At 42.8% G+C, this 25,416-nt stretch overlaps 1 protein-coding gene across 3 annotated transcripts in view; it reads left to right on the top strand.

The window, feature by feature from the left end:
- The window catches only part of SLC17A5 (solute carrier family 17 member 5), a 58,370-nt gene extending 48,702 nt beyond the window's left edge, over positions 1–9,668 (top strand). For all 3 annotated transcript variants that reach the window (XM_089921743.1, XM_022590376.3, XM_089921742.1), the window contains 2 exons: positions 4,837–4,927; positions 8,285–9,668. In XM_089921743.1, coding sequence (XP_089777869.1) covers positions 4,837–4,927; positions 8,285–8,422 — 229 coding nt within the window. In that variant the 3' untranslated portion in view covers positions 8,423–9,668. The remainder of the gene's footprint in view (positions 1–4,836; positions 4,928–8,284) is intronic.
- Positions 9,669–25,416: the final 15,748 nt, after the last annotated feature.

Genomic DNA, 25,416 nt, shown 5'->3' with positions numbered 1-25,416 from the left:
CTCGAGCACTACTTCCTCTAAGAAGCTTTTCCTGAGGCATCCCCTCCCTGGTCCCCTCAAATGGCCCCCGCCCACACAGAGGATTGATTAAGGCCCCGCCTCTGTGCTTCTATAAACCCTGGTATGAATCACTAACATAGTTTGATTTTTCAGGCTACTAGGTTTTATTCCATTATTGGCCCATAATCTTTCTCATTAAGTAAACTGTGAGCTCCTTGAGAACAAGAACTATGTTTAATTCATTGTTGGACACCAGAGTCTTCCATAGTGGTTGACACAAGTGACATACTTAAGAATTGTTTGTTAAATGAACGAATGGATGGGTGGGTGAGAGCAATAACTGGTATTTACTATTAAAATGGTTTGAACCATTGGCTCTCCTTCGTGCATTATAATTATAATTGGTTGGAAACTGTGATGAGAATTGGCTGTATCCAAGTGAGGCGGTGGGGTGAGGGGTGTATTTCTTGCACATTTGAGGAGTATCTTCATAATCAACAATTTGGTTTGGTTCATCCTTTTCGTCCCTTACTCTGAGAATAGTAGATAAATTGCAGGAAAATAAAACATTATTTTAAAAAATCTATTCAACAGATATTAACTGAGCATCTACTATCCAAAGTGGTATGTGTCCTATCCTCAAGGAGACTATAGTTTATTTTTTTTTATTTTTATTGGAATATAGTTGATTTACAATGTTGTGTTAGTTTCATGTGAGTCGGTTATACATATACATATATCCACTCTTTTTTATTTTTTTAATATTTATTTATTTATTTGGTTGCACCGGGTCTTAGTTGCTGCAGGCAGGCTCCTTAGTTGTGGCATGTGAACTCTTAGTCGCGGCATGCATGTGGGCTCTAGCTCCCTGACCAGGTATCGAACCCGGGCCCCCCTGCATTGGGAGCGTGGAGTCTTAGCCACTGCGCCACCAGGGAACTCCCTATCCACTCTTTTTTAGATTCTTTTCCCATATAGGTCATTACAGAGTATTGAGTAGAGTTCCCTGTGCTGTACGGTAGGTCCTTATTGGTTACCTATTTATATATAGTAGTGCGTATATGTCAGTCCCAATCTCCCAATTTATCCCTCCTCCCCCCTTACCCCCTGGTAACCATAAGTTTGTTTTCTACATGTGTGACTCTATTTCTGTTTTGTAAATAGTTTATTTGTACCATTTTTTTTAGATTCCACATATAAGCGATATATGCTATTTGTCTTTTCTGTGTCTGACTTACTTCACTCAGTGTGACAATCTCTGGGTCCATCCATGTTGCTGCAAATGGCATTATTTCACTCTGTTTTATGGCTGATTAACACTTCATTGTATATATGTGTAGCACATCTTCTTTATCCACTCATCTGTTGATGGACATTTTATATATCCATAATGCTGCCTTATTGAAAACGGTCGTCACTGAGTTCAGTCTGTAGGAAAGATCAGTTTTCTCTTGCTTACTTTTTCACCACAAGCCCCAGCATTATCGATATAACATCCCAATATTAAGTACGGATTTGGAATCAGGCAAATTGGGTAACGTTTTATAGTCTCTCTTTCTTACCTATAGAATGAAGATAGATAATAATCCCTACCTCCTGGGGTTCACTTTACTATTAAAGTGGGATAAATTATATAAAATACTTAGAACCCTGCCTGACATAAGGTGTTTCAGTAGGCAGTCAGTATTCCTCTTAGCATATAAATATATGTCTACATGGTATTTTTCTAAGCCTTTTCTTCTGTAGACTAAAATAGATATTTTCTGTGGATAATTTTGTTGCCCAGATTCAAGGGATTTGGATAGATTTTTAACCATTAATCCCACAGAATTCGAGGACTCCAATAGCACAGAATCCAGACTGAGTCCATACAACATGTTCTTTTTTTCCAGGCTCTCATCAATCTTTCATGGCCTTTCCTGGCCAAGTGTAATATAAATACTTGAATGAGCTTCTTGGTGCTGACATTTAGAAGTTCACAGCATTCATCTGCACTTAATATTTGTCACTGAAAAGGCCTGGCAACATTGCGGTCGGTTCCTCCTACTGCCAAGGTGTTAATGGTTTTAAAAAAAAAAAAAGGACAGGTTCTGCCAAGCTTGGTTAATTTAAGATCAGCTCCCTAAAGGGCATAAGCCAAAAAGATCTGTGCCACGTGGTTTTGTTATTGTACCCTGTATACACGTATTTCCAACATAAAAATTTGTGATGTTTATAGATAACTGAATTCGGTTCAGCAGGATATATTATTTAGGCACTGTGTCAATCAACTCAGGATGCCATACAAAATACCATGTGGCTGAGTAGCTTAAAAAACAGGAATTGATTTTCTCACAGTTCTGGAGGCTAGAAGTCCGTGGTCAGGGTGCCAGCAGGGGTAGGTTCTGGTGAAGGCTCTCTTCCTCGTTTGCAGACAGTCACCTTTTCACTGTGTCCTCGCGCGTGGCCTTTCCTTCATATATGCTCACAGAGACAGAGAGCCCGATCTCTCTTTCTTCCTCTTCTTGGCAGGCCACCAATCCTATTAGGTTGAGACCCTACCTTTATGACCTCATTTAACCTTAACTAATTCCTAAAAGCCCTGTCTCCAAATACAGTCACGTGGGAGGTATGGATTGGGGGAGGACACAGTTCAGTCCATTGCAGGCACTTTTCCATGTCTAAAATGGGGAGAGGAATTTCAGATAAGTAGTCTGCAACCAAGGTATTGAGGATCCTAAACCCTAATAGAAATAGTATTTTCCCACAATAAGACTATATGGTCTAATAAACATCAAGTTTCTTTCATTTTGACCACAATTTTATAATACTGATTATCTCATTAAACAATTAAAAGCTCTAATTGGACTTTGAATATACCTAGGTGCTAAGTTAATAAATGCCATTTACTTGCTTAACTAATTTTTTTTTAATAAATTTATTTATTTTTGGCTGCCTTGGGTCCCTGTCGCTGCACGCGGGCTTTCTCTAGTTGTGGCAAGCGGGGGCTACTCTTCGTTGCGGTGCGCGGGCTTCTCGTTGTGGTGGCTTCTCTTGTTGCGGAGCACAGGCTCTAGGCGCACGGGCTTCAGTAGTTGTGGCTCACGGGCTCAGTAGTTGTGGCTCGCGGGCTCTAGAGCGCAGGCTCAGTAGTTGTGGTGCACAGGCTTAGTTGCTCTGCGGCATGTGGGATCTTCCCGGACCAGGGCCCGAACCCGTGTCCCCTGCATTGGCAGGCAGATTCCCAACCACTGTGCCACCAGGGAAGTCCGTGCTTAACTAGTTTTTAACTCCACCACCACCGTTAAGTTTTCTTGCTAAAAATATCAAACGTAAATCTAATGAACCCTTTAGGATCTCGAGTCTAGATACTACCAGTGTGCAGGAAATACAGGGGACATAACTCTATGTTAAATGATGCCTCAGTCTACAAACTCCAGAATGTAGGTCCATCTACGGGACAAAATCCCAGGTTCTTCAATTGACACACACAACTATCGATACACACAACAACTTAAAATAATGTTCAGCGACCCTAGCATGTAATCCGAAATGTTGCATACTGTACGATCCTTTGGCGCCAAAGCGCAGAAGGGGTGCTGGTCTCCATGGGACAAGCTTCAGCAGTCATTGCAGTGCAGCCTCACAGGACCACGCGTGGGCCTGAACACCTGTGGGTCACACGCACTTCTGTGGTCAGCACATATTGAATGAGCATAGATGTTGCACTGGCTACTGGAAATAATAAAGGGGAATAAAACATGAGTTTTCAGGGAGACTATGGAGTCAGAATTAGCAAACTTGAATTAGAGAACGAGTACCTCTTAAAACACAAAGTACTAGCTTTGAGGACAGTAAAGATTCTGAAAAGACAGAGTTCAAAATGCATTTTTGTCATACACTACAATATATATAAACCCAACTTGTCTATTTCTGGGACAGTGTGCAAGGATTTAGCGACAAGAAGATACATAATAAGTTGAACAGGTAAGTTGTGAAATTGTGTGTTCAGTATGATCTCATTTCTATAATATATTAAAAATATATACAGAAAAAAATAATTAGGATATTTACCAAAATATTAATGTTGATTATCTCTATATAGAAGGATTATAAGTAATTTTACTTTCTTTGTAATATTTTTAAAAAATTTTTAACAATGACATAAATTTTGTAATCAGGAAATAAATTCCCTTTTTTTTTTTTTGCGGTACGCGGGCCTCTCACCGCTGCGGCCTCTCCCGTTGCGGAGCACAGGCTCCGGACGCGCAGGCCCAGTGGCCATGGCTCACGGGCCCAGCCACTCCACGGCATGTGGGATCCTCCTGGACGGGGGCACGAACCCGTGTCCCCTACTCCGGCAGGTGGACTCTCAACCACTGCGCCACCAGGGAAGCCCTAAATTCTCTTTTTAACTTAAAAAATTTTAAGGCACATGAAGCTTCCTATCTAGATACAGCCTTGTATGAAAATCATATCTCAGCACTTTTCTATTTCACTGTAAAAGGGATCATTTCAATGGCTGTGTTTCTCTATATGATGTTAGAACTATTGAAATGTAAGTTTTTCACTCCCCAAATATTTAGTCCTATTTCAATAAGACGTTTCATTTAGACATAAAATTTCACAAGAATACAGCCTGGGAATGGTCTAGCTATCTATGGACAGAAGCTATTTAAATGTGTGATGCAGGGAATTCCCTGGCGGTCCAGTGGTTAGGATTCCACGCTTCCATTGCAGGGGGCATGGATTCGATCCCTGGTTGGCAAACTAAGATCCCACAAGCTGCGCGGTGCCCCCCGCCCCCCAAAAAAATGTGTAACACAATTATAAACCCCTATGAAAATGTTTCTGCAGGTATGCTGGTATCCTCCTGGGCATCACAAATACCTTTGCCACTATACCTGGAATGATTGGGCCCATCATTGCTAGAAGTCTGACCCCTGAGGTAAGTAGATAATTTGCCTATAAACTGAAAAGCTCTAAACAGTTCATTTGAAGGTACACACCTGTGTCAAAGTTGAGTATATTTTAATTAAGGATAAAATTCTGAATGTCTATTCTTATGCAATTATTTACAGCAACAAAAAGCTAAATACCGTAATAGGTAGGAAAGTATATTTTCAAAGAACACTTTCAATTTTAGACAGAACAACAGAACTAAGTTAAATGAAGATCTTGTAACTGAAACCACACAAGTACTTAAAAGTTGTGATATTATACCAGATAAATAACTTGTATCTTTGGTTTGAACAAATAAAAATTGGCAATGTAGAATTATTCCAGAAATGGAACCACGAAAGTGTCAGGAAATCAGGTGAGAATGAATAAGAACAGTTGAAATAATCAAGAACGTTTAGAAGAGCAGAATACTTAGGAGGACGTATAGGTGTCTTCACAGATTTGAAAGATGGTGACTTATTCTCGGTAGTTCCACAAAGCCAGATGGAGAGAAGGTACGAGGAGACAATAGGCAAGTTTTCTGTTTAGAGCTGTTACTGTGTGGAACGGGCTGCCCTTTGAGTTAGTGAGCCCTGAAACGGTCAAACATGTATTCAACTGGCATTTCTTGAGTGCTTATTACTGTGACAGATACTAAGGATTCAAAGGCAAAATTATAAGATTCTACACTTGATAAATTCATTATTTAGATATTATATGTAAAAGGACTTCCCTGGTGGCGCAGTGGTTGAGAGTCCGCCTGCCGACGCAGGGGACACGGGTTCGTGCCCTGGTCCGGGAAGATCCCACATGCCGTGGAGCGGCTGGGCCCGTGAGCCATGGCCGCTGAGCCTGCGCGTCCGGAGCCTGTGCTCCGCAACGGAGAGGCCACAACAGTGAGAGGCCCGAGTACCGCAAAAAAAAAAAAAAAAAAAAATAGAGATTATATGTAATGAAAGTACAGTGTGACAAAGCTGCAGAAAAATGTATGCTCTTGCTGTGGACACAGAGGAGGGAACAACCAGTTTGCGGAGAAGGAGCCTGGAGGAGTGAGCCAGGGTGTGGGAAGGGCTGGTATCCGGCCTGTGTCAGGGCACTGAGGCCCCGGAAACACGGTGGGCCTGGGGCTGTGTGGCCTGAAGCAGAGACACTGAGTTATATTGTGTAAGAAATCAAATTCAGCGACCTCAAAGGCCCTTTCCAACTCCAGTTTTCTACTGCTTAAGAAAATCTAAAGGACTAGTGAAATGTGTTCTTCAAGAGGCTGACTTAAACCTCTAAAAGAGACTTAATTTTCTCTGTTTTGTCTCTGTGATGAAATTAACACTATCTAATCCTTAGAATTTCAGTATATGCCTACAAATTGTCTTATTACCAAATACTCTGACTTCAGACACAGGGGTGTTCACTGCAGGTGGTGCTCTACCATTTCTAATTCCTTACTCAAGTGAATCAGTGCCTCCTTGTTACCGTTTTCTCTCACTTAACAGAAAGGGATGTTGGGACCGCTCGGTATGTCCCATCACAGATGTTTACCCTTATCTTCATGGAGCATTGTGGCAACACAGGAACCTAAGTCAGCACACTACCACGAGTAATTTCATTCATTATCACTAGTCCTGGCACTTCTGCTGGGAAGATCTGGACTCCTGAATTCAAGTCTTGAATGTTTGTAAAGTAGGAACTGAACTGGATTTCAGATCTATTGTTACAGCATTTGTTTAATGTTATTAAAAAAGGCCATTATTTTTAAAAAGGAGAAACACATTTACCTGTACAATTGTAATTGCTTACAATTAAAGTTTACCGCACTTTATAATTTATAATTTATTTGTTATAAATAAATAATGAAATAGGGAGTCCCTGGCAGTCCAGTGGTTAGGATTTGTCGCTTTCACTGCCATGGCTCAGATTCAGTCCCTGGTCGGGGAACTGAGATCCCACAAGCTTCGCAGTGTGGCCAAATAATAATAATAATAATAATGAAATAAAGGTCAAAGTGTGTCTGAGGTTCAATTCCGTTACAGACACAACAGCATTCTCTAAAAACTGGTGGAGTTTTTGTTAAAAAACAAACCAGGAGCTTTGTGCGATTTCTGGTACAGTTGATTGATTTTAAGTCACCCGTTGCCTCCAGGTAACACTGGGGTATTATTTTATCCTGCAGGTCACACAGAGCAGCTTTTTCTTAGAATCCTAAGAAGCTGTCTTAAACCTGTCTCTCGGGTATATCATGTAATTAGTAATTACTGACCGACTTCTGCTCTAGGATGGTAACACGTTGTTAGCAAGCATATCTAAATAGTCCCTAAAATTTAAGATGGTTTCTAAGATTTTTTTTTCCACCAGAATACATTCATCTCAGATAAGTATAATTGACCACAGAGTACTCCTTTCTTTCTCCGTGTTTTTCCTTTTTTCCTAAATAAATGACTTCATGCCAACTTGCTGGTGCCTTTCCTTTTTCTTCCTCATTGCCAAATCAGCTACTTGGTTTCTTCTTTTCTAACTGCTGCAAATGAAGCACTCTGGTTACATTGAAGTTGTGAAAATCCAAACAAAAACGTTGTTAAAGATAGTCACACGACCCAGAGGTTTAGATAACTACTGGATATTTTTACACCACTGGATTACACACTGTGTCTTGTTGATCTCTTACGGACAGATCCCATCTATGTTCTGTGTTGTGTGCCAGTCAAGAGCCCTGCAGGATCTTTCAGGCCAGGCTGAACCTGTGTCCATCTTACCTCATCCTTACTTGATCTGCCCCCGACACCCCATACCTGAGAACTTGGGAGATGATGTGCAGGCATAATACTAACACTTTCCTAGTAACGCATGAGTTGAGGACATGCCAATGTTTTACTTTTAGCAAACTTTTTTATTGAAGTGTAACATGCATTTTTTAAATGCACAAATCCTAAGTACACAAGCTGGACAGATTTTCAGAAAGTACATCTGTGTGACCAGTGCCCACCCAATCAAGAAACAGCACGTTATCTCCCTCACAAAGCCTCCAGGTAGCCCTTCCTTTCTCTTTCACCCCCACCAAGAGGAACCACTCTCCTTTTTGACACCGTAGATTATTTTTGTCTGATTATGGGCTTTATGTCAGTGGAGTCGTTCAGTGTGCACTCTTTGTGAGGCGTATCGATGTTGTTGTGGGCCATTCGTTGTCGTTGCTGTAAGTAGTCCATGGAACACATATGCCACCATCTCACTGTTGATGGACATTTGGGTTGTTTCCAGTTTTTATGAATAATGCTACTGCCATATAAAAATAATCTTGTGACACCACCTTTTTTTAAAGTGGATTACAAACAAAATCCTTTTTCATTTGCATTTTTTCTTTCCTTCTCTGCAGAACACTGTTGGAGAATGGCAAACTGTTTTCTGCCTTGCTGCTGCTGTCAACGTATTTGGTGCCATTTTCTTCACATTGTTCTCCAAAGGTGAAGTACAAAACTGGGCTGTTAGGGATCACGGTGAACCCAGAAACTGAAGGAACCAATAAATAATCCTGTCTCGATGTATTTTTGTTTATCATGTAACCTAGCAGTGCCTTTGATATTTTAATGTGTAAGCAATCTATATATAAGAAAAAATTGTACTGTATTAAATTTTTAAGGCCTGTAATCATGAAATGTCACTAGTTGCCAGATTAGTAAAATTAGCTGTTTTTAATTATTAATAACACATTTGCTGGAACTTACAATTCAGGGTCACATACCTGGCTGCAAGTCAGGCAGTCTGAAAGAGGGGAGTTCTGTTTATTTTTAAGACCATACTTAAAGGGACGAGCAGAAACGGACCCCTCTATACCTTTGCTTAAGCTGGATAATAATTCTCAGGTCTTGGTAAACACCTTTTTCTGTACACTTTCCTCAAAAACTTATCTGTCATCAACATTCCCTGACACTTAGATCTCAAACTTCAGCATCTCCACGGAGCTGCCAGCCACTGTATCATTCAGCCTGGCAACTTCACTGAGGGAAGCGTGCCCAGGCCGCTGCCAGGCGTTCCCTCTCTGGCTTCAGGGACAGTGCCCAGCACTTACCAGAGGCAGCATCCAAGACCAGGGTCAGCGCCAAGGCTTTGGATGGTGTCATTCCCCTGGGGCTGTTAACGAGTGGCCGAAGCCCTGAGCCGGCAGGGACAGCGCAGTCCGCAGCCATGGCTTCCATGCCCCTCACCCTTCCCTTTCCAGAACGCTGGAAGACTGACTGGCATGTAACCTGCAAAAGAAAGTATGATGCCCAATTAGCCACAAGTAACATCATCCCACCTTCGTGTGGGATCAGAGTATACATTTTCAAGTCCTGTGTTCTGTGAGCTCCACCAGGATAATTAAATTTAAAAGAAGCACTCTCACATGTTTTCTCTCTGTCTTACGTGTCAGTGTCTGGTCGCAGCTCAAGGTTAGGGTGACTCTTACTTCTGCAGCACCTGCAACCAGTGGGGTGACCGTCTTTACTGCTGGTCTCTGAAAGCTCATTCTGCCAGTTTTTCCTGGGCCATCGTCCAGTGGTTTTTGAGCGTGCTTCGAGGGCATTTATGTGGTTTGGAACTTGATTTACGTTTTGTTGTGTATGTTCAACACTACCTGTAACATCTTAACTAAAGCTATTTAATGTAATATGACGTGTACACATTTCTGTAAATTTATTTTTAAATCTGTAAATAACTTTAAGTTGCTATGGTGATTTTTCTTTTATAAATTATCAAAATAAACCTTTTTGGATTGATTATTTTTGGATCTGACAGCCCTGTGACACCTTCTAGTAGCCACAGTGGCTATTTTATATCTTCTCTTTCATCCTCCTCAACCACTGATCTACCTCTACCCACATCTCTGCCACCATTCAGCCAGGATACATAGGTCCTCTAAGTGATGCAGCATCAGAAACCTCTACTGCCATCAGCCTGCCCTTCCTGACTCTGAAATGGGTCCACTCCTCCCGCTAAAGCATATGCCTGCATCCCTGATTATGTCCTCTCACCTCCTCCAGACCTTGCTGCAGTAACTCCTCTTGCACAGTCTCCACCTCTCTTCTTGTTCTTTCCCTTCTGTCTCAAAGACACACAAGCCTTCTAGCCTTTAAAAAAACAAAAATACCTAACCCTCCTGGGGGCATGAAAACACACACATCCCCTGGTGGCCCAGGGGTTAGGACTCGGGGCTTTCACTTCCATGGCCCAGGTTCAGTCCCCGGCTGGGGAGCTAAGATCCCACAAGCCGCACGGCGCGGCACGCACACACAAAACATATGTATGTAATATTTCTAGAATGATCCTCAAGAAACTGGAAACAGTGGTTCCTTCTAGAGAGAAAAAATAGGCAACCAGGGCTGGGACGGGGAATTCATTTTCACCTTGCCAAATGTGACGGTATAACCTATTCAAATAAAAACATCATTTAAAAAAACAAGACACCTGCTGCTCAAGCTACTACTGTGTGATCACCCCCAGGCTTTCCACTGCACGACGGACATGCCCAGCGAGCTGTCTTCACTGCATCTGAGAAGTTTAAATCCAGCCTCACACTCTCACCCTCACCCCTCACCCCCAATAAAACCAGCTCTTCTGTCCAGCTTCCCACCTGTGCTGGGTCATTGGTCCAAGTACAATGCATCCCCTCTCCCGGATCAGGATGCTCCCCCGAGGTGAACCCGCTCCCCGCACCTCCCTTTGCCCACCCGGGAATCAATCCCTTAGCCCAGCAGCCTGCCCTGCTCACTCCTAGGCTCGGTCCGCTCCATCCTCATCTCCCACACCTGTTTCAGCTACATCCGGGGACTTCCCGCACTCTCCATTTTCCCCTCCCCCTCCATAGCTTTACGAACGTCCTTCCCTGATCCTGGAAGTTTGCACTTCATCTGCTTCAGGACCCTCGATTTCTTCTACCCTCTGTGATCTAGATGTGGTCTCTTCCTTTGATCCACTAAAACACCATATTATTTATTAATTTTGAGTTTTTTGCTTTGTTTTAAACTTGAGGACTCAGGCTCAGTGATGAAGAAAGGATCATTCATTCATTCAACAAACATGAATATCTACTCTTTGCTCGGCTGTAAGGATACACAGATATGTGTTTGACACAGTCCTCTTCCTCCTGGAAGTCTCCCTGGAACTGTCAGCCTCCCGGATCTCCCAGGTCCTCCCCAGCATTCTCTGTACAATACACAGGAACACATGTCTGTGTCTGTCTCCCTGTTAGATTCACCACAAGCATCTTTTTATTTATTTTATTTATTTATTTTTGGCTGTGTTGGGTCTTTGTCACTGCGTGCAGGCTTTCTCTAGTTGCAGCGAGCGGGGGCTGCTCTTCATTGCAGTGCGCGGGCTTCTCATTGCGGTGGCTTCTCTTGTTGCGGAGCACGGGCTCTAGGTGCGCGGGCTTCAGTAGCTGTGGCTCACGGTCTCGGTAGTTGTGGCTCACGGGCTCTAGAGCGCCGGCTCAGTAGTTGTGGCGCACTGGCTTAGTTGCTCCGTGGCGTGTGGGATCTTCCCGGACCAGGGATTGAACCCATGTCCCCTGCATCGGCAGCTGGATTCTTAACCACTGCGCCACAAGGGAAGTCCCACACCACAAGCATCTTGAGGGTGATGTCCATTTGATTAATCTCAGCATGATCTTCCTCATAACAATATGTGTTGTCTTAACATTTTAGTTGCTTAACAAATATTTACTAAATAACCCTTTGTTAAATGAATGGAATTTTTAAAATCTCATATATTGTTTTTTTCAATAGGTTGTTTTCTTCTCAAAAAAGTAGTTTAAATGTGCAACACCTTTTAACATATTAATGATATGCTCACCTCAAAGTAAGTTATGAGTGGCGGTTATTGGTAAATGGTTTTGAAAGTATTTGAGAATAGCTCAGTTCAATATAGGCAAAGTACTTCTCCTCTCAGTTATGCAACAAATTTCTACCGCACATTCATCAGGGGCCAGGCTTGGTTCTTGTACCTGGGATACAGCGTGAGAAAAGCAAACCCCTTTTCCCATGGAGCTCACACTCTGATTTATTGAACACTTTCCCTCACAGGGTCCAGCCTTTGAAACCTGCCTTGTAGAATGTCATTATCCACCTAACAATCAAATCCAGGGGGAATGAGCATGCCAACTGACCCTGGGAACCAGAGTTATGAAAGAAACAGAGGCAAACGCTGGAGTCTGCAGTTTGGATTAACTATTTTAATGTCCTTCTTACTTCAGCCTTTGTTTCATTTTCAAGGAATCAGAAATAGAGATGTTTGAATTTAGACCCTATTGCAAAGTAACTAATTTCCCTGAGGGTAGTTTATCACTGCTCAAAATAAAATTCACCCAGTAGAAAAATATTGATAGAGTATTTAGATTTGAAGGCAGGAAGAACACTGCAGGAAATGGCCTGGTTCCTCTTCCTCTCAGGAAAAGCATGTCACTGCCTCAGATGACTAGATATGGGGTGAATGTCTAATTTCAGTTTAAAGAATAAATTATCTTTCTCATAGAAATGCAAACTGAGGTGGTTCACATAGCCTTTTCAGATGCCTCTGCCTCTTAGAGCGACCATAAGCAGAAAAGCCAGTTATAAAAGTTTGTGCTTTAAGAGAGCCATATAGAAACTACTTTCGGGACTTCCCTGGTGGCGCAGTGGTCAAGAATCCGCCTGCCTTTGCAGGGGACACGGGTTCGAGCCCTGGTCCGGGAAGATCCCACATGCCGCGGAGCAAGAAAGCCCGTGCGCCACAGCTACTGAGCCTGCGCTCTAGAGCCCACGAGCCACAACTACTGAGCCTACATGCTGCAACTACTGAGCCCACGTGCCACAACTACTGAAGCCCATGTGCCTAGAGCCCATGCTCTGCAGCAAGAGAAGCCACCGCAATAAGAAGCCCATGCACTGTGATGAAGAGTAGTCCCTGGGCTTCCCTGGTGGCGCAGTGGTTGAGAGTCCGCCTGCCGATGCAGGGGACACGGGTTCGTGCCCCGGTCTAGGAAGATCCCACATGCCGCAGAGCGGCTGGGCCCGTGAGCCATGGCTGCTGAGCCTGTGCGTCCGGAGCCTGTGCTCCGCAACGGGAGAGGCCACAACAGCGAGAGGCCCGCGTACAGCGAAAAAAAAAAAAAAAAAAAAAGAGTAGTCCCCACTTGCTACAACTAGCGAAAGCCCGCGTGCAGCAACGAAGACCCAATGCAGCCAAAAAAATAAATAAAATAAAAAATTAATTAATTTTAAAAAAAAATTTTTTTAAGAAGAAACTACTTTCTAGGGGCTCTGCTATGGATAGCTTTGAGTACAGGAAATACTGAACCCAAATGAAATGTGACCAATTTTCTACCATGTGCCTTGATGAGGAAGAACACCAGTAATTTTCCGAGTGCCTGCTTGCTTTCACTTTATCTTGATGTTGGGAAGGAGGAAACTTTGACGGCCCGGCACTGCCAGTCCTGTGCTTCTAAGTGAGAAGCCCTGATTGTACAACTGAGCTGGAAAAGTATTTAAGCAACCTGTTTCCCTCACACAGCCTTCCTGCTGTGATAGGCTGCACCTGGGACAGAGCGATTCCCCCTTCCAGCCTAGCCGTATTAAGCTTTCTTCCTGGCGTGCCCTCCTCAGCAGAAACCACTGAAATACGCTAGCCCTTCCGACAGACACCGCCGCTCGGGGATCAAGTGTGCATGCTGGCCTCGTCTTGCATTACAGCCACAAATAGCCCCTCGTTTTGAGCATTTCACAACTTCACACTCACCCCACAGCCTGAAACTTGAGCTTCCCACAGAAGTTTGGTTGGGATTGAAAGTGATCGGGCTGGGATATATAGTCTGTTTCTTTTAACGCTCAAGAACTGTTTTACATGAAGTATTGGGATGCTGTCAGAGGAACTTCCAATGGGTATATTGTATAAATTACCTACACAGTATGTATGATAATGCACCTTTTTTTTTTCGCACCAACAAACTACTTCAGGTGTCTGCTGTGCTTTGATTTGTTCCGTCATCAGTGGCAGGAAGTTTAGCCTGGGGCGTTCACAGGGGTCTCTTCTGGATCATAATCAGCTACAGAGAAGCACACGATAGGTGACAGCATGTCTATACCACTGTCACATAGATTACCTCACTTAATACTCATAAGTACCCCTGAATGTGCAGGCAACAAGACCTCGTTAAAGCTGGGATGAGAGATACACGCTCTGTTAAAGGAGTGGTCTTCGGCCCTTACAGGGACCCCGCCAGCAATCTTGGTTCCCAGTGCCAACTTCAACCAAATAAGCCCACTGACTCAAAACTAGTACATTGGTTGGGAATTTGTTGTATCACTATCTTAGCTCCATGTATGATATTAGGGAATATTTTTTCTATGTTTATTCTATAGTACTATGAATCTTTTTAACGTTTTCTGTAAACCTAAGCATGCCAGTATGATTCAGTTGCTTCTATGGAAAGAACTTTAACTCATTATTTCTATTACTGTACCGGTTTGAAATTTTCAACAATTTAGGACACTATGGGGTGGGGCAAAAGACCAACCCTCCCACTCTGTGCTGTTCCTGAAAAATAAACTCCCTCTAGGAGAGCTGTAGACATTCCATTCTTGGTGCATGGACTTTGTTATTTCAAATCATGGGATGGGAAGCAAGGATTTGGGGGGCAAAGATCTCAGTTCCCACTGGGAAGTGAAAGTTCAGAATGTAGGAGAAAAACAAGTCCAGAAGCCTCCGCCTGTGTTTTCCGTACTTCCCCTTCCACATCTTCCTCACTGCTGGCCTCTGACAGGGTCCCCTCACAGATGGCAGGCTCTAACCATCACCCGTCTTTGCTGGTAGCAGGAACGATAGTGCAGAGTCACTGTCGGTGTGCCTGGCTCTTCTGTCCTTTCCAGGAGGCTTCCTCAGCCACCAGTCCCTCTTTCGGCCCTTTCTTTTTAACTTACAAGTAAAATGGAGCCCAATAGGCTGATTTCCTTCACCAGGTTTATACTGGCAGAGGTGCAGGCAGGCATGGGGTGCACAGTGCTGTTAAGTCTTCTGAGTCCCCATCCTTCCGCTATGACCCTGAGGACGCTGGAAAGAACAGGAAGATGGTGGAAGGGATGGAATGGAACCAGGACTATCTGAGGCTGTCAACGGAACAAAAACTAAAGCAGACGAGGAAATAGCAAAGACATGTTCAGAATTGGATGTAGTGGTACCTAGAATTATTATGTGCTAAATAACAACATTTATAGGAATTCCCTGGCCATCCATTGGTTAGGACTTGGCGTCTTCACTGCGGTGGTCAGGGTTCGATCCCTGGTCAGGGAACTAAGATCCTGCAAGCCATGTGGCACAGCCAAAAAAAAAAAATTAAAATTAAAAACAATATTTATAAATTTCTCAGAGTAGAGAGTTAGTGCCAGGTAGTGTACAAGGGCTCTACATTTAACGTTTATTTAATTCTCTCCACACCCCTACCCCACGTTTTACAGATGAGGAAACTGAGAAAGTCACACAACTAAGAGGCAGAGGCAAGATTCAAACCAGGTCTCTCTGATGTTACAGCAGAATCTCCTTAGTCCTAACTATACTGTCTCCATTAAAAATCATGTTTGAAAAAAATAATAATAAAAATCATGTTTGATTCGCACCTATTTATGATAAAAACCCTCCAGAAAGTGGGCATAGAAGAAACATACCTCAACATAACAAAAGCCATATATGACAAACCCACAGCTAACATCATACTCAATGGTGAAAAGCTGAAAGCATTTCCTCTAAGGTCAGGAACAAGACAAGGATGCACTCTCACCACTATTATACAACATAGTTTTGGAAGTCCTAGCCATGGCAATCAGAGAAGAAAAAGAAATAAAAGGGATCCAAATTGGAAAAGAAGAAGTAAAACTGTCACTGTTTGCAGATGACATGATTCTATATGTAGAAAATCCTAAAGACTGCAGCAGAAAACTACTAGAGCTCATCAATGAATTCAGTAAAGTTGCAGGATACAAAATTAATGCACAGAAATCTCTTGCATTCCTATACACTAACAAGGAAAGACTAGAAAGAGAAATTAAGGAAACAATCCCATTTACTATCTCATCAAAAAGAATACCTAGGAATAAACCTATCTAAGGAGGCAAAAGGCCTGTACTCAGAAAATTATAAGATGCTGATGAAAGAAATTGAAGATGACAAAAAAAAGATGGAAAGGTATACCATGTTCTTGGATTGGAAGAATCAATATTGTCAAAATGCCTGTACAACTCAAGGCAATCTACAGAGTCATTGCAATCCCTATTAATTTACCAATGGCATTTTTCAAGAACCATAACAAAAAAATCTTAAAATCTGTATAGAGACAAAAAAGACCTCAAAGAGCAAAGCAATCTTGAGAAAGAAAAACAGAGCTGGAGGAATCAGGCTCCCTGAATTCAGACTATACTACAAAGCTGTAGTCATTAAAACAGTATGGTACTGGCACAAAGACAGACTTATAGATCAATGGAATAGGCTAGAAAGTCCAGAAATAAATCCACACACCTCACCTAATCTATGACAAAGGAGGCAAGAATATACAATAGAGAAAAGACAGTCTCTTCAATAAGTGGTGCTGGGAAAACTGAACAGCTACAGGTAAAAGAATGAAATTAGAACATTCTCTAACACCATACAAAAAAATAAACTCAAAATGAATTAAAGGCCTAAATGTAAGACTGGAGACTATAAAACTCTTAGAGGAAAACATAGGCAGAACACTCTCTGACATAAATTACAGCAATGTCTTTTTGCATCCACCTCCTAGAGTAATGAAAATAAAAACAAAAATAAACAAATGGGACCTAATGAAACTTAAAAGATTTTGCACAGCAAAGGAAACCATAAAAAAAATGAAAAGACAACCCTCATAATAGGAGAAAATATTTGCAAATGAAGCAACTGACAAGGGATTAATCTCCAAAATATACAAACAGCTCATGCAGCTCAATATCAAAAAAAACAAACAACCCAATCAAAAAATGGGCAGAAAACCTAAATAGACATTCCTCCAAAGAAGACATACAGATGGCCAAGAAGCACATGAAAACATCCTCGACATCACTAATTATTAGAGAAATGCAAATCAAAACCACAATGAGGTATCACCTCACACCAGTCAGAATGGTCATCATTGAAAAGTCTACAAACAATAAATGCTGGAGAGGGTGTGGAGAAAAGGGAACCCATCTACACTGTTGGTGGGAATGTAAGTTGGTACAGCCACTATGGAGAATAGTACAGAGGTTCCTTAAAAAAACTAAAAATAGAGCCACCATATGATCCAGCAATCCCACTCCTGGGCATATATGTGGGGAAAACCATAATTCGAAAATATATATACACCTCAATGTTCATTGCAGCACTATTTACAGTAGCAAAGACACAGAAGCAACTTAAATGTCCATCAACAGAGGAATGGTTAAAGAAGATGTGGTACTATATATACAATGTAACTTTACTCAGCCATTAAAAAGAAGGAACTAATGCAATTTGCAGCAACATGCAGGAATCTAGAGAGTAGCACACTAAGTGAAGTAAGTCAGACAGAGAAAGACAAATCTCATATGTTATTGCTTATATTTGGAATCTAAAATAAATGATACAAATGAACTTATTTACAAAATAGAAAGAGACTCAGACTTTGAAAACAAATTTATGGTTACCAAAGGGGAAAGGTGGAGGGGGAGGGATAAATTAGGATTTGTGATTAACACATACACACTACTATATGTAAAATAGATAATCAACAAGGACCTCCTGGGGACTTCCCTGGTGGCACGGTGGTTAAGAATCCGCCTGCCAATGCAGGGGACACGGGTTCAAGCCCTGGTCCGGGAAGATCCCACACGCCGCAGAGCAACTAAGCCCGTGAGCCACAACTTCTGAGCCCCCATGCCACAACTACTGAAGCCTGTGCACCTAGAGCCGCAACAAGAGAAGCCACTGCAGTGAGAAGCCCGTGCACCACAACGAAGAGTAGCCCCTGCTCGCTGCAACTAGAGAAAGCCCACGTGCAGCAACAAAAACCCGACGCAGCCAATAATTAATTAATTAATTTTTAAAAACCAAGGACCTACTGTATAGCACAGGAAACTCTACTCGATATTCTATAATAACCTATATTGGAAAAGAATCTGAAAACGAATGTATATATGTATATGTATAACTGAATCACTTTGCTGTACACCTGAAACTAACACAGCTTTGTAAATCAACTATACTCCAATATAAAATAAAAATTAAATTAAATTAAAAACCAAAAAAAATACAAACCATGTTTGGTTCCTCTCTGGGCTTGGACCTAGTTTGAGGCGATGTGGCTAAATGCACCCGGAAGGTCAGGACCATCGTCAATACAGGAAGATGTCAACATAGTGCCTCCCACAGGAAGATCATGAAGAAAATCAGCCCACACGCCAAGGACACCTACTCCTTCTGTGGCAAAACCCAGATGAAGAGACGAGCTGCAGTTCATGCATCAAAATGGTGGCCGGTGGTGCCTGGGCCACACCACCACTACCCTCACAGTGAAGTCGCCATCAGAGACTGAAGGAATTGAGAGACCAGTAAAAGTACCACCATTGGAAACATTGCTAGCCTATAATAATTGGGTTAATTTATGTAACAACTACAACAGCAGCAAATCATGTTTGAACACTGTTGATGGGAATACAAATCACTGCAACATTTTTGGAGAGTAATTTGTCAGTAAGTCAAAATTAAATACAGTCATTGAACCAGCAATTCTGCCTATGGTAATCTAGCCTAAAAATACTTGAACAAGCACCAGGCATTTTTTAGAGTACTGTCAATTTTCTGTGAGTAAGGAAATTGTTAAAGAAGTTATGGTGCATTCATAGAGGAGAATACTATGCAGCCATTAAAAAGTAAGAAGATCTGAAATAGACACATAGGAGAATGTCCATACAATTTGTTGGAGGATGAAAAAGAGTTACCTAACAATATACATTGTTTTATCGTATTTTTAACAAACAAATTATGGATGTATTGATACATACATGGAAAAAGGTCTGTTAATAGTAGCAATGTAGGGACTTCCCTGGTGGTCCAGTGGTTAAGAATCCACCTTCCGAAGCAGGGAACATGGGTTCAATCCCTGGTCGGGGAACTAAGATCCCACATGCTGCAGGGCAACTAAGCCCAGGTGCTGCAACTAGAGAGCCAATGCACTCTGGAGCCCGTGTGCCGCAACTAAGACTCAACGCAGCCATAAATAAATAAATAAATACTTTAAAAAAATAGTAGTAATGTAAAATTAGAAAGTGAATAGCAAAAAACATTGGAAAATATCTTTAGCACCTCGGAGTAGGGGGGAAATTAAATGGATTTCACTACATTAAATTAAATACTTCCGTTCAGCAAAACATACCAAACAAAGTTAACAGATGTCAGACTAGAGGAGACTGCAACATCTTGTCAGTAGAAGAGGTTCAGTATCTAGATTTTTCAGAGCTCCTGCAGATCAACAAGAAAAAGTGAGAAAACCCAACAGAAAAAATGAGCAACGAATAGACAGTTCAGTTAACAGAACACCAGATGTCAAACAAGCATATGAAGAAGTGATTAAATTCCCTAGTAATTAGAGAAACAAAAAGAAACGCAAACTAAAGGTCAAACGAGATATTACTTTCAACCCATCAAACTAATAAAAATTAGAAAGTTTGATGCTACCAAGTGTTGGCAAAGGATGTGGTGTGGGGAGATGAAAATTATTGTCCACAGGGGGAAGAAGAGAATATAAACTGGCGTATCCATTCCAGAAAGTGAATGATTGTATTTAAATTAAATAAGAATATGTCCTTTGCCGCGGTATACTGCCCCATACCTGGGTATTTGTCGCAGAGTGATAGATCCGAAGATCCCACTCAAGTCCTTAAGGGAGCATATACACCACACTGTTCACTGTGACAGAGCTGGAGGCGAGCCAGGTGTCCCTCATTAGGGAAACAGACAAGCTAAATATGGTGAATTTTACTATGGAATAATATTGCCCAAGAACATGCAGAGGCCTCAGAATGTGCTGTGTAAAAAGAATTAATAGCACAATAACCACTTCCGAAAATTAAAAACCCATACAAAAACATGATATTTTCCAGGGATACTTGCATAATTTAGAACATGTAACAAACACATTAGAGTGAGTGGCAACAAAGGGGAGAATGAAAGCAGAGTTGGGGGGAAGAGGAAAATTAAAAATAAAACAAGGCAGTGGGCTTGCACTGAAACTGAAGGCTCTATGAACAGAAGAGTATGAGATAAAAATAATTTTTAAGCAGGTACTCGGAAGGTGTTGAAGTTGGGCAGGGGGAGAAATACTTCACTTTCTTCTGTTCGCTCTTCTGCATTATTTAATTTTTTTTTAGAATGAATGTGCATTACTTTGATAATTGAAAACAGAAATATTACAGAAGAGTAGTTATTAGGAATATTAGGGAAATGTCCATAATATATTACTGGGTATAGTGAGATTATATCTGCTTTTGTTTTAATAACAGCTTTTTTGAGATATAATTCACGTACCATAAAATTCATCTTTTTTAAAGTGTACAATCCAGTCGTTTTTAGTACATTCACAGAGTTGCACAACTATCACATATGTAATTCCAGAACATTTCATCACCCCAAAAAGAAACCTCATTTCCCCCAGCCCCTGCCAGCCGCTAATCTAGTTTCTGTCTCTCTATATATGCCTATTCTGTACGTTTCATAAAAATGGAATCACATAACATGCTGTCTGTGTGTCTGGCTTCTTTTTAGCATACTGTTCACCCACGTTGCCGCATGTATCGGCATTTCATTCTTTTTTGTCCCAAATAATATTCCATTAAATGGACAGACCACTTTTTGTTGATCCACTCATCAGCTGATGGGCATATCTGAATTGTTTCCACTTTTTGGCAGTTAGGAATAATGCTGCTGTGAACATTCGTGCACAGGTGTATTTTGTGTGGGCATGTTTTCAATTCTCTTGAATACAGCGATTCCATTTTTGTTTCAATAAAATATGCATTAAAAAGAAAAAACAGGGCTTCCCTGGTGGCGCAGTGGTTGAGAGTCCGCCTGCCGATGCAGGGGACACGGGTTCGTGCCCCGGTCCGGGAAGATCCCACATGCCGCGGAGCGGCTGGGCCCGTGAGCCATGGCCGCTGAGCCTGCGCGTCCGGAGCCTGTGCTCCGCAACGGGAGAGGCCACAACAGTGAGAGGCCCGCGTACCACAAAAAAAAAAAAAAACAACAAACAAAAAAAAAAAACCACACGCACACACACCAAAATGTTAATTTCTGGACAGTGGAATAATAGGTAATTCATTTTTTTTCTCCTTTGAGCTTTTTTATTTAATTTCAATTTTCGAAAATAAAAACTGATTTTTTTAATCAGGAAAAAACACATCGTTTAAAAAAAAACCCAGAAACTCAGGGTCAGCCCCAGAACTGGTCCCCTTATCTTTCCAAAACCAAACCCAGAGTCTCTGGCCCTGGAGCTCTTATTGGAAAGAGCCACCCCCCGGCGTCATCGCCTTCAAAAATTATACCTCACCCTGGGCGTAAAGTGGCTTCTGTGGCCTACAAAGGTGGCCCCTGTCGATATCCCTGTCAGCCCACAGGCCATGCCAAACGACCCGTATTTACTTGCCCCCCAAAAACCCCCACAAGATACCGTGGAGGATGCCATTCAGCTCTGCTATCTTCGTCGTTCCTATATCCCAGTATAATGTCCACCGTTTCCACCGTAACAATTTCATAAAGAACTGACGATTAAGGAGCTTGTGCGCGCACGCGCCCCCTCCTCGCACACACACACACACACACACCCCGCAGCAGCTCGGCCTACACTGCAGCTTCACTGCCCTAAAAACCACTCACGGCGCGCAGATCGGTTTTGCCCTGGACACCAAAGAAATCCTCCAGATTTGAGCCACTTGGTGGCGAAACACGAACTGTTGGCACTTCCCATCAGGGTGGGGCGGAGCAGATATTTCTAGCTCTCAGGAAACTGGAGTTTAACTCATATAGTTTAGCTGACTCGTGCATCGGAACTCTCAAAGACTAGATTTCTTTCGTCTGAGGAAAGAAGATGCCTCTTAGAGCAACCATCTGTGCGCGCTCGCGGAGAGAAAACACAAAGAGAAGCATTTAGAACGAGTCAGCCCGGGCCGCGCGAACAATGGAGAGTCACAGCGGGGCCTCCTAGCTGGGCCTCCCAGCCAGCCGCGGCGGCGTCTACACCCGCTCCGGGCACCAGGGACGCTTCCAAAAAGTAAAAGTGACTGTTACTTAACCTTCTTTTCTTGCTTTTTTGCCTAAGATGCAGAACTAGCTTTTACGATTACAATATAATGATGCTATTTTGTAAAACTCACAGGAGTCGTGGGATCTCATTCCCAGAGGCCAGGGTCGCTGCGGCGCGGGAAAAAAAACGCCCGGAGACCCCAAATCGACTCCCACGCGAACCCCGGGGGTGGGCAGGACCCTGTACATGTTCTCCTCACTTACCAAAAACTATCCTGAAAAAAGGCGCAAGGGCCCAGATCACAGCCTCGGCTTCCAGGCCAGGGGTGAAGGCTTGCCTCTCGCGGGGGACGAACTCGCCCTTCGGCGGGAACAGACACTGGGGGAAGAAGCTAGCCCAGGCCCTGGTGGTTAGGAGCTCTTTTCTGGAAAAAGCAATCGTCTACTACAAACGTGTTGAGCTTGGGGTTTCTTGTCCGGGACTCAGTGTCTCTCGAGGAATCTGGCAGCTGCAGCCAAGATTCCAAAATCAATAGAATGTGTTTCATACCCTGATTGATGTCGTCGGCCCGTTTGCCAGTGCGCAGGATGAAAAGCGGTGCTGGCAGGGGCGGGCACTCTTCAGTGTCCCGGGGGGGGGGGAGGGGGGAGCCCCAGCAGGGCCCTCGAGCTGGCCGGGCGCGCCCCCAGCCTCACCCCACACCCAGCCGCCCGTGCAGCCCAAGGGGCTCCTGCGCGCTGCGCCCTGGCTCGGCGAGCCCCGGAGCAGAGTGAGGTCGCGAAGGACGCGCCGCGCTGGGGGAGAAGCATCGCCTCCGCGTCCCACTCAGGCTAGCTGGCCCCCTGTGCTCTGCCCAGGACAGCTTCCTGCCAGCCCAAAAGCCCAGGATGCCATCCCCACCCATGCATTGCCCCCGCCCCCCAGATCTCCCTCCCAGTCTCCAAGAACACACGAATCCCCATACTCTGATACCCCCAATCCCTGACACACTAGCACATGAAGAGTCCCTCTCATTTTCCTGTAGATGAGCTAACCATATGGTTTATTATCCAAACCAAGACTTCTAAGAGGTGCAACTAGAGATGATCACACTAAATGAAGTAAGTCAGAGAAGGACAAATACCACATGATATCACTTATATGTGGAATCTAAAATATGACACAAATGAACCTGTTTTTGAAACAGGGACATAGAGAATAGACCGGTGGTTGCCAAGGGATGGGGGCGTGGGAGAGGGATGGATTGGGAGTTTGGGATTAGCAGATGCAAACTGGTATATATAGAATGGATAAACAAGGTCCTTCCATATAGCACAGGAAACTATATTTAGTATCCTGTGATAAAGCATAATGGAAAAGAATATGAAAAATAATGTGTATAGATGTATAACTGAGTCACTTTGCTGTACAGCAGTAATTAATACAAATTGTAAATAAGCTATACTTCAATAAAAAATATTAAATTTTTTAAAAAAGATAACCAATGATCAAATGTCATTCAATATTCCCACACAGAAACTTTCCACTGGTGTCAATATCTCATTTACTCAACACCCTGTCAGACAAGAGTCATAGAGAACTACAATGCTAAATTTTATGGATCAGTTCAAACCTGAACTTTAGTAGTTACCACAAAGCTTGAGAAAAAAGGTCATCTCAGAATCTCATGAGATTAGGAAATGGTTAACAACAAAATAAAAAACTATAAAAGTAAAAAGGGAAATATCCATATTCTACCTGACATGAATCATACATTGTTTAATTTTTACAGAATGAAGGTAAATCCCCAATTGTTTTATATATATATACATATACATATATATGTATATATATATGGTAAAAATAGGTAAATTCAAAATGTGCTTTTTAACAAACATTCTAAGGATATCCAGATTACTTGATAGATTACAGTAATATAAATACATACAATATTGGGTTGACCGATTTGAATAATAGCAGATTTCTACTTATTTCTTGTGTTCTCTTTAAATTGTCTGAAGAGACTTTCTCTTTAAATAATAAATAAAAATCAATACAGAAACAAACAAACAAACAAAAAAAGACTTCTAAAAGGGAAAGGGATATGTTAATGAGTCACATGGACGAAGGCCAAAAACCCATCTGGGGCAAACCAGGATACTAGGGTCACCTTGGGGGATTTGAGCAATTTATCTGAATTCAGAAAACACTCCTTACCCCTCACGCTCCCAGTGAAAAAGAAGGAGGAGGGAGGGAAGCAGGTGGAGATGCAGTTTAAAAAGAAAAGAAAGCCCAATTCAGCACTGCATTTTGAAAAATATCCTATTTCGTTAAGAACTCTTAGACCTGGGCTTCCCTGGTGGCGCAGCGGTTGAGAGTCCGCCTGCCAATGCAGGGGACACGGGGTCATGCCCCGATCCGGGAAGATCCCACATGCCGCGGAGCGGCTGGGCCCATGAGCCATGGCCGCTGAGCCTGCGCGTCCGGAGCCTGTGCTCCGCAGCGGGGGAGGGGGCACAGCAGTGAGAGGCCCGCGTACCGCAAAAAAAAAAAAAAAAAAAGAACTCTTAGACCTAGTTCGTGTATTTTGCACCGCTTTTGTTAAATACTTGGAGATTTATTTGTGAACTCTGCAACAATTTCTGTGGATATCAGCAAAGCAAGGTTAGCAAATGTGGAAGCGGATGTGGAACTAGCCTGACTGTGCTGACCTGACAAGGGTATTTCTTCCTGGGGATTCTCTTTGTGCATTATCTTTATCTACACATGATTATTACTTACCTATATACAGGGACTTCCCTGGTGGTGCAGTGGTTAAGAATCCGCCTGCCAATGCAGGGGACACGGGTTCAAGCCCTGGTCCAGGAAGATCCCACACGCCGCGGAGCAGCTATGCCCGTGCGCCACAACTACTGAGCCTGCGCTCTAGAGCCCGCGAGCCACAACTACTGAGCCCGTGAGCTGCAACTACTGAAGCCCACGCGCCTAGAGCCCGTGCTCCACAACAAGAGAAGCCACTGCAATGAGAAGCCCGTGCACCACAACGAAGAGTAGCCCCCGCTCGCCGCAACTAGAGAAAGCCTGGGTGCGGCAACAAAGACCCAATGCAGCCAGAAAAAAAAAAGAAAAAAAAATTACCTACCTATAGACAAATTTTGAAAAAAATAGAGTTTTTTTTAGCGATAAAAAAATAGAGGGTTTTTTTAGCATCCTAGCTCTGTGTAGTCAGCACTAGCCAACCAGTTGTCTTTTTAACAAAT

The sequence above is a fragment of the Delphinapterus leucas genome, chromosome 12 (genome assembly GCF_059928025.1).
Source record: "Delphinapterus leucas isolate spDelLeu-1000000601 "Yukka" chromosome 12, BTC_Dleu_Yukka2, whole genome shotgun sequence".
Taxonomy (NCBI): domain Eukaryota; kingdom Metazoa; phylum Chordata; class Mammalia; order Artiodactyla; family Monodontidae; genus Delphinapterus; species Delphinapterus leucas.
This window is presented reverse-complemented; position numbering and strand designations above follow the sequence as displayed.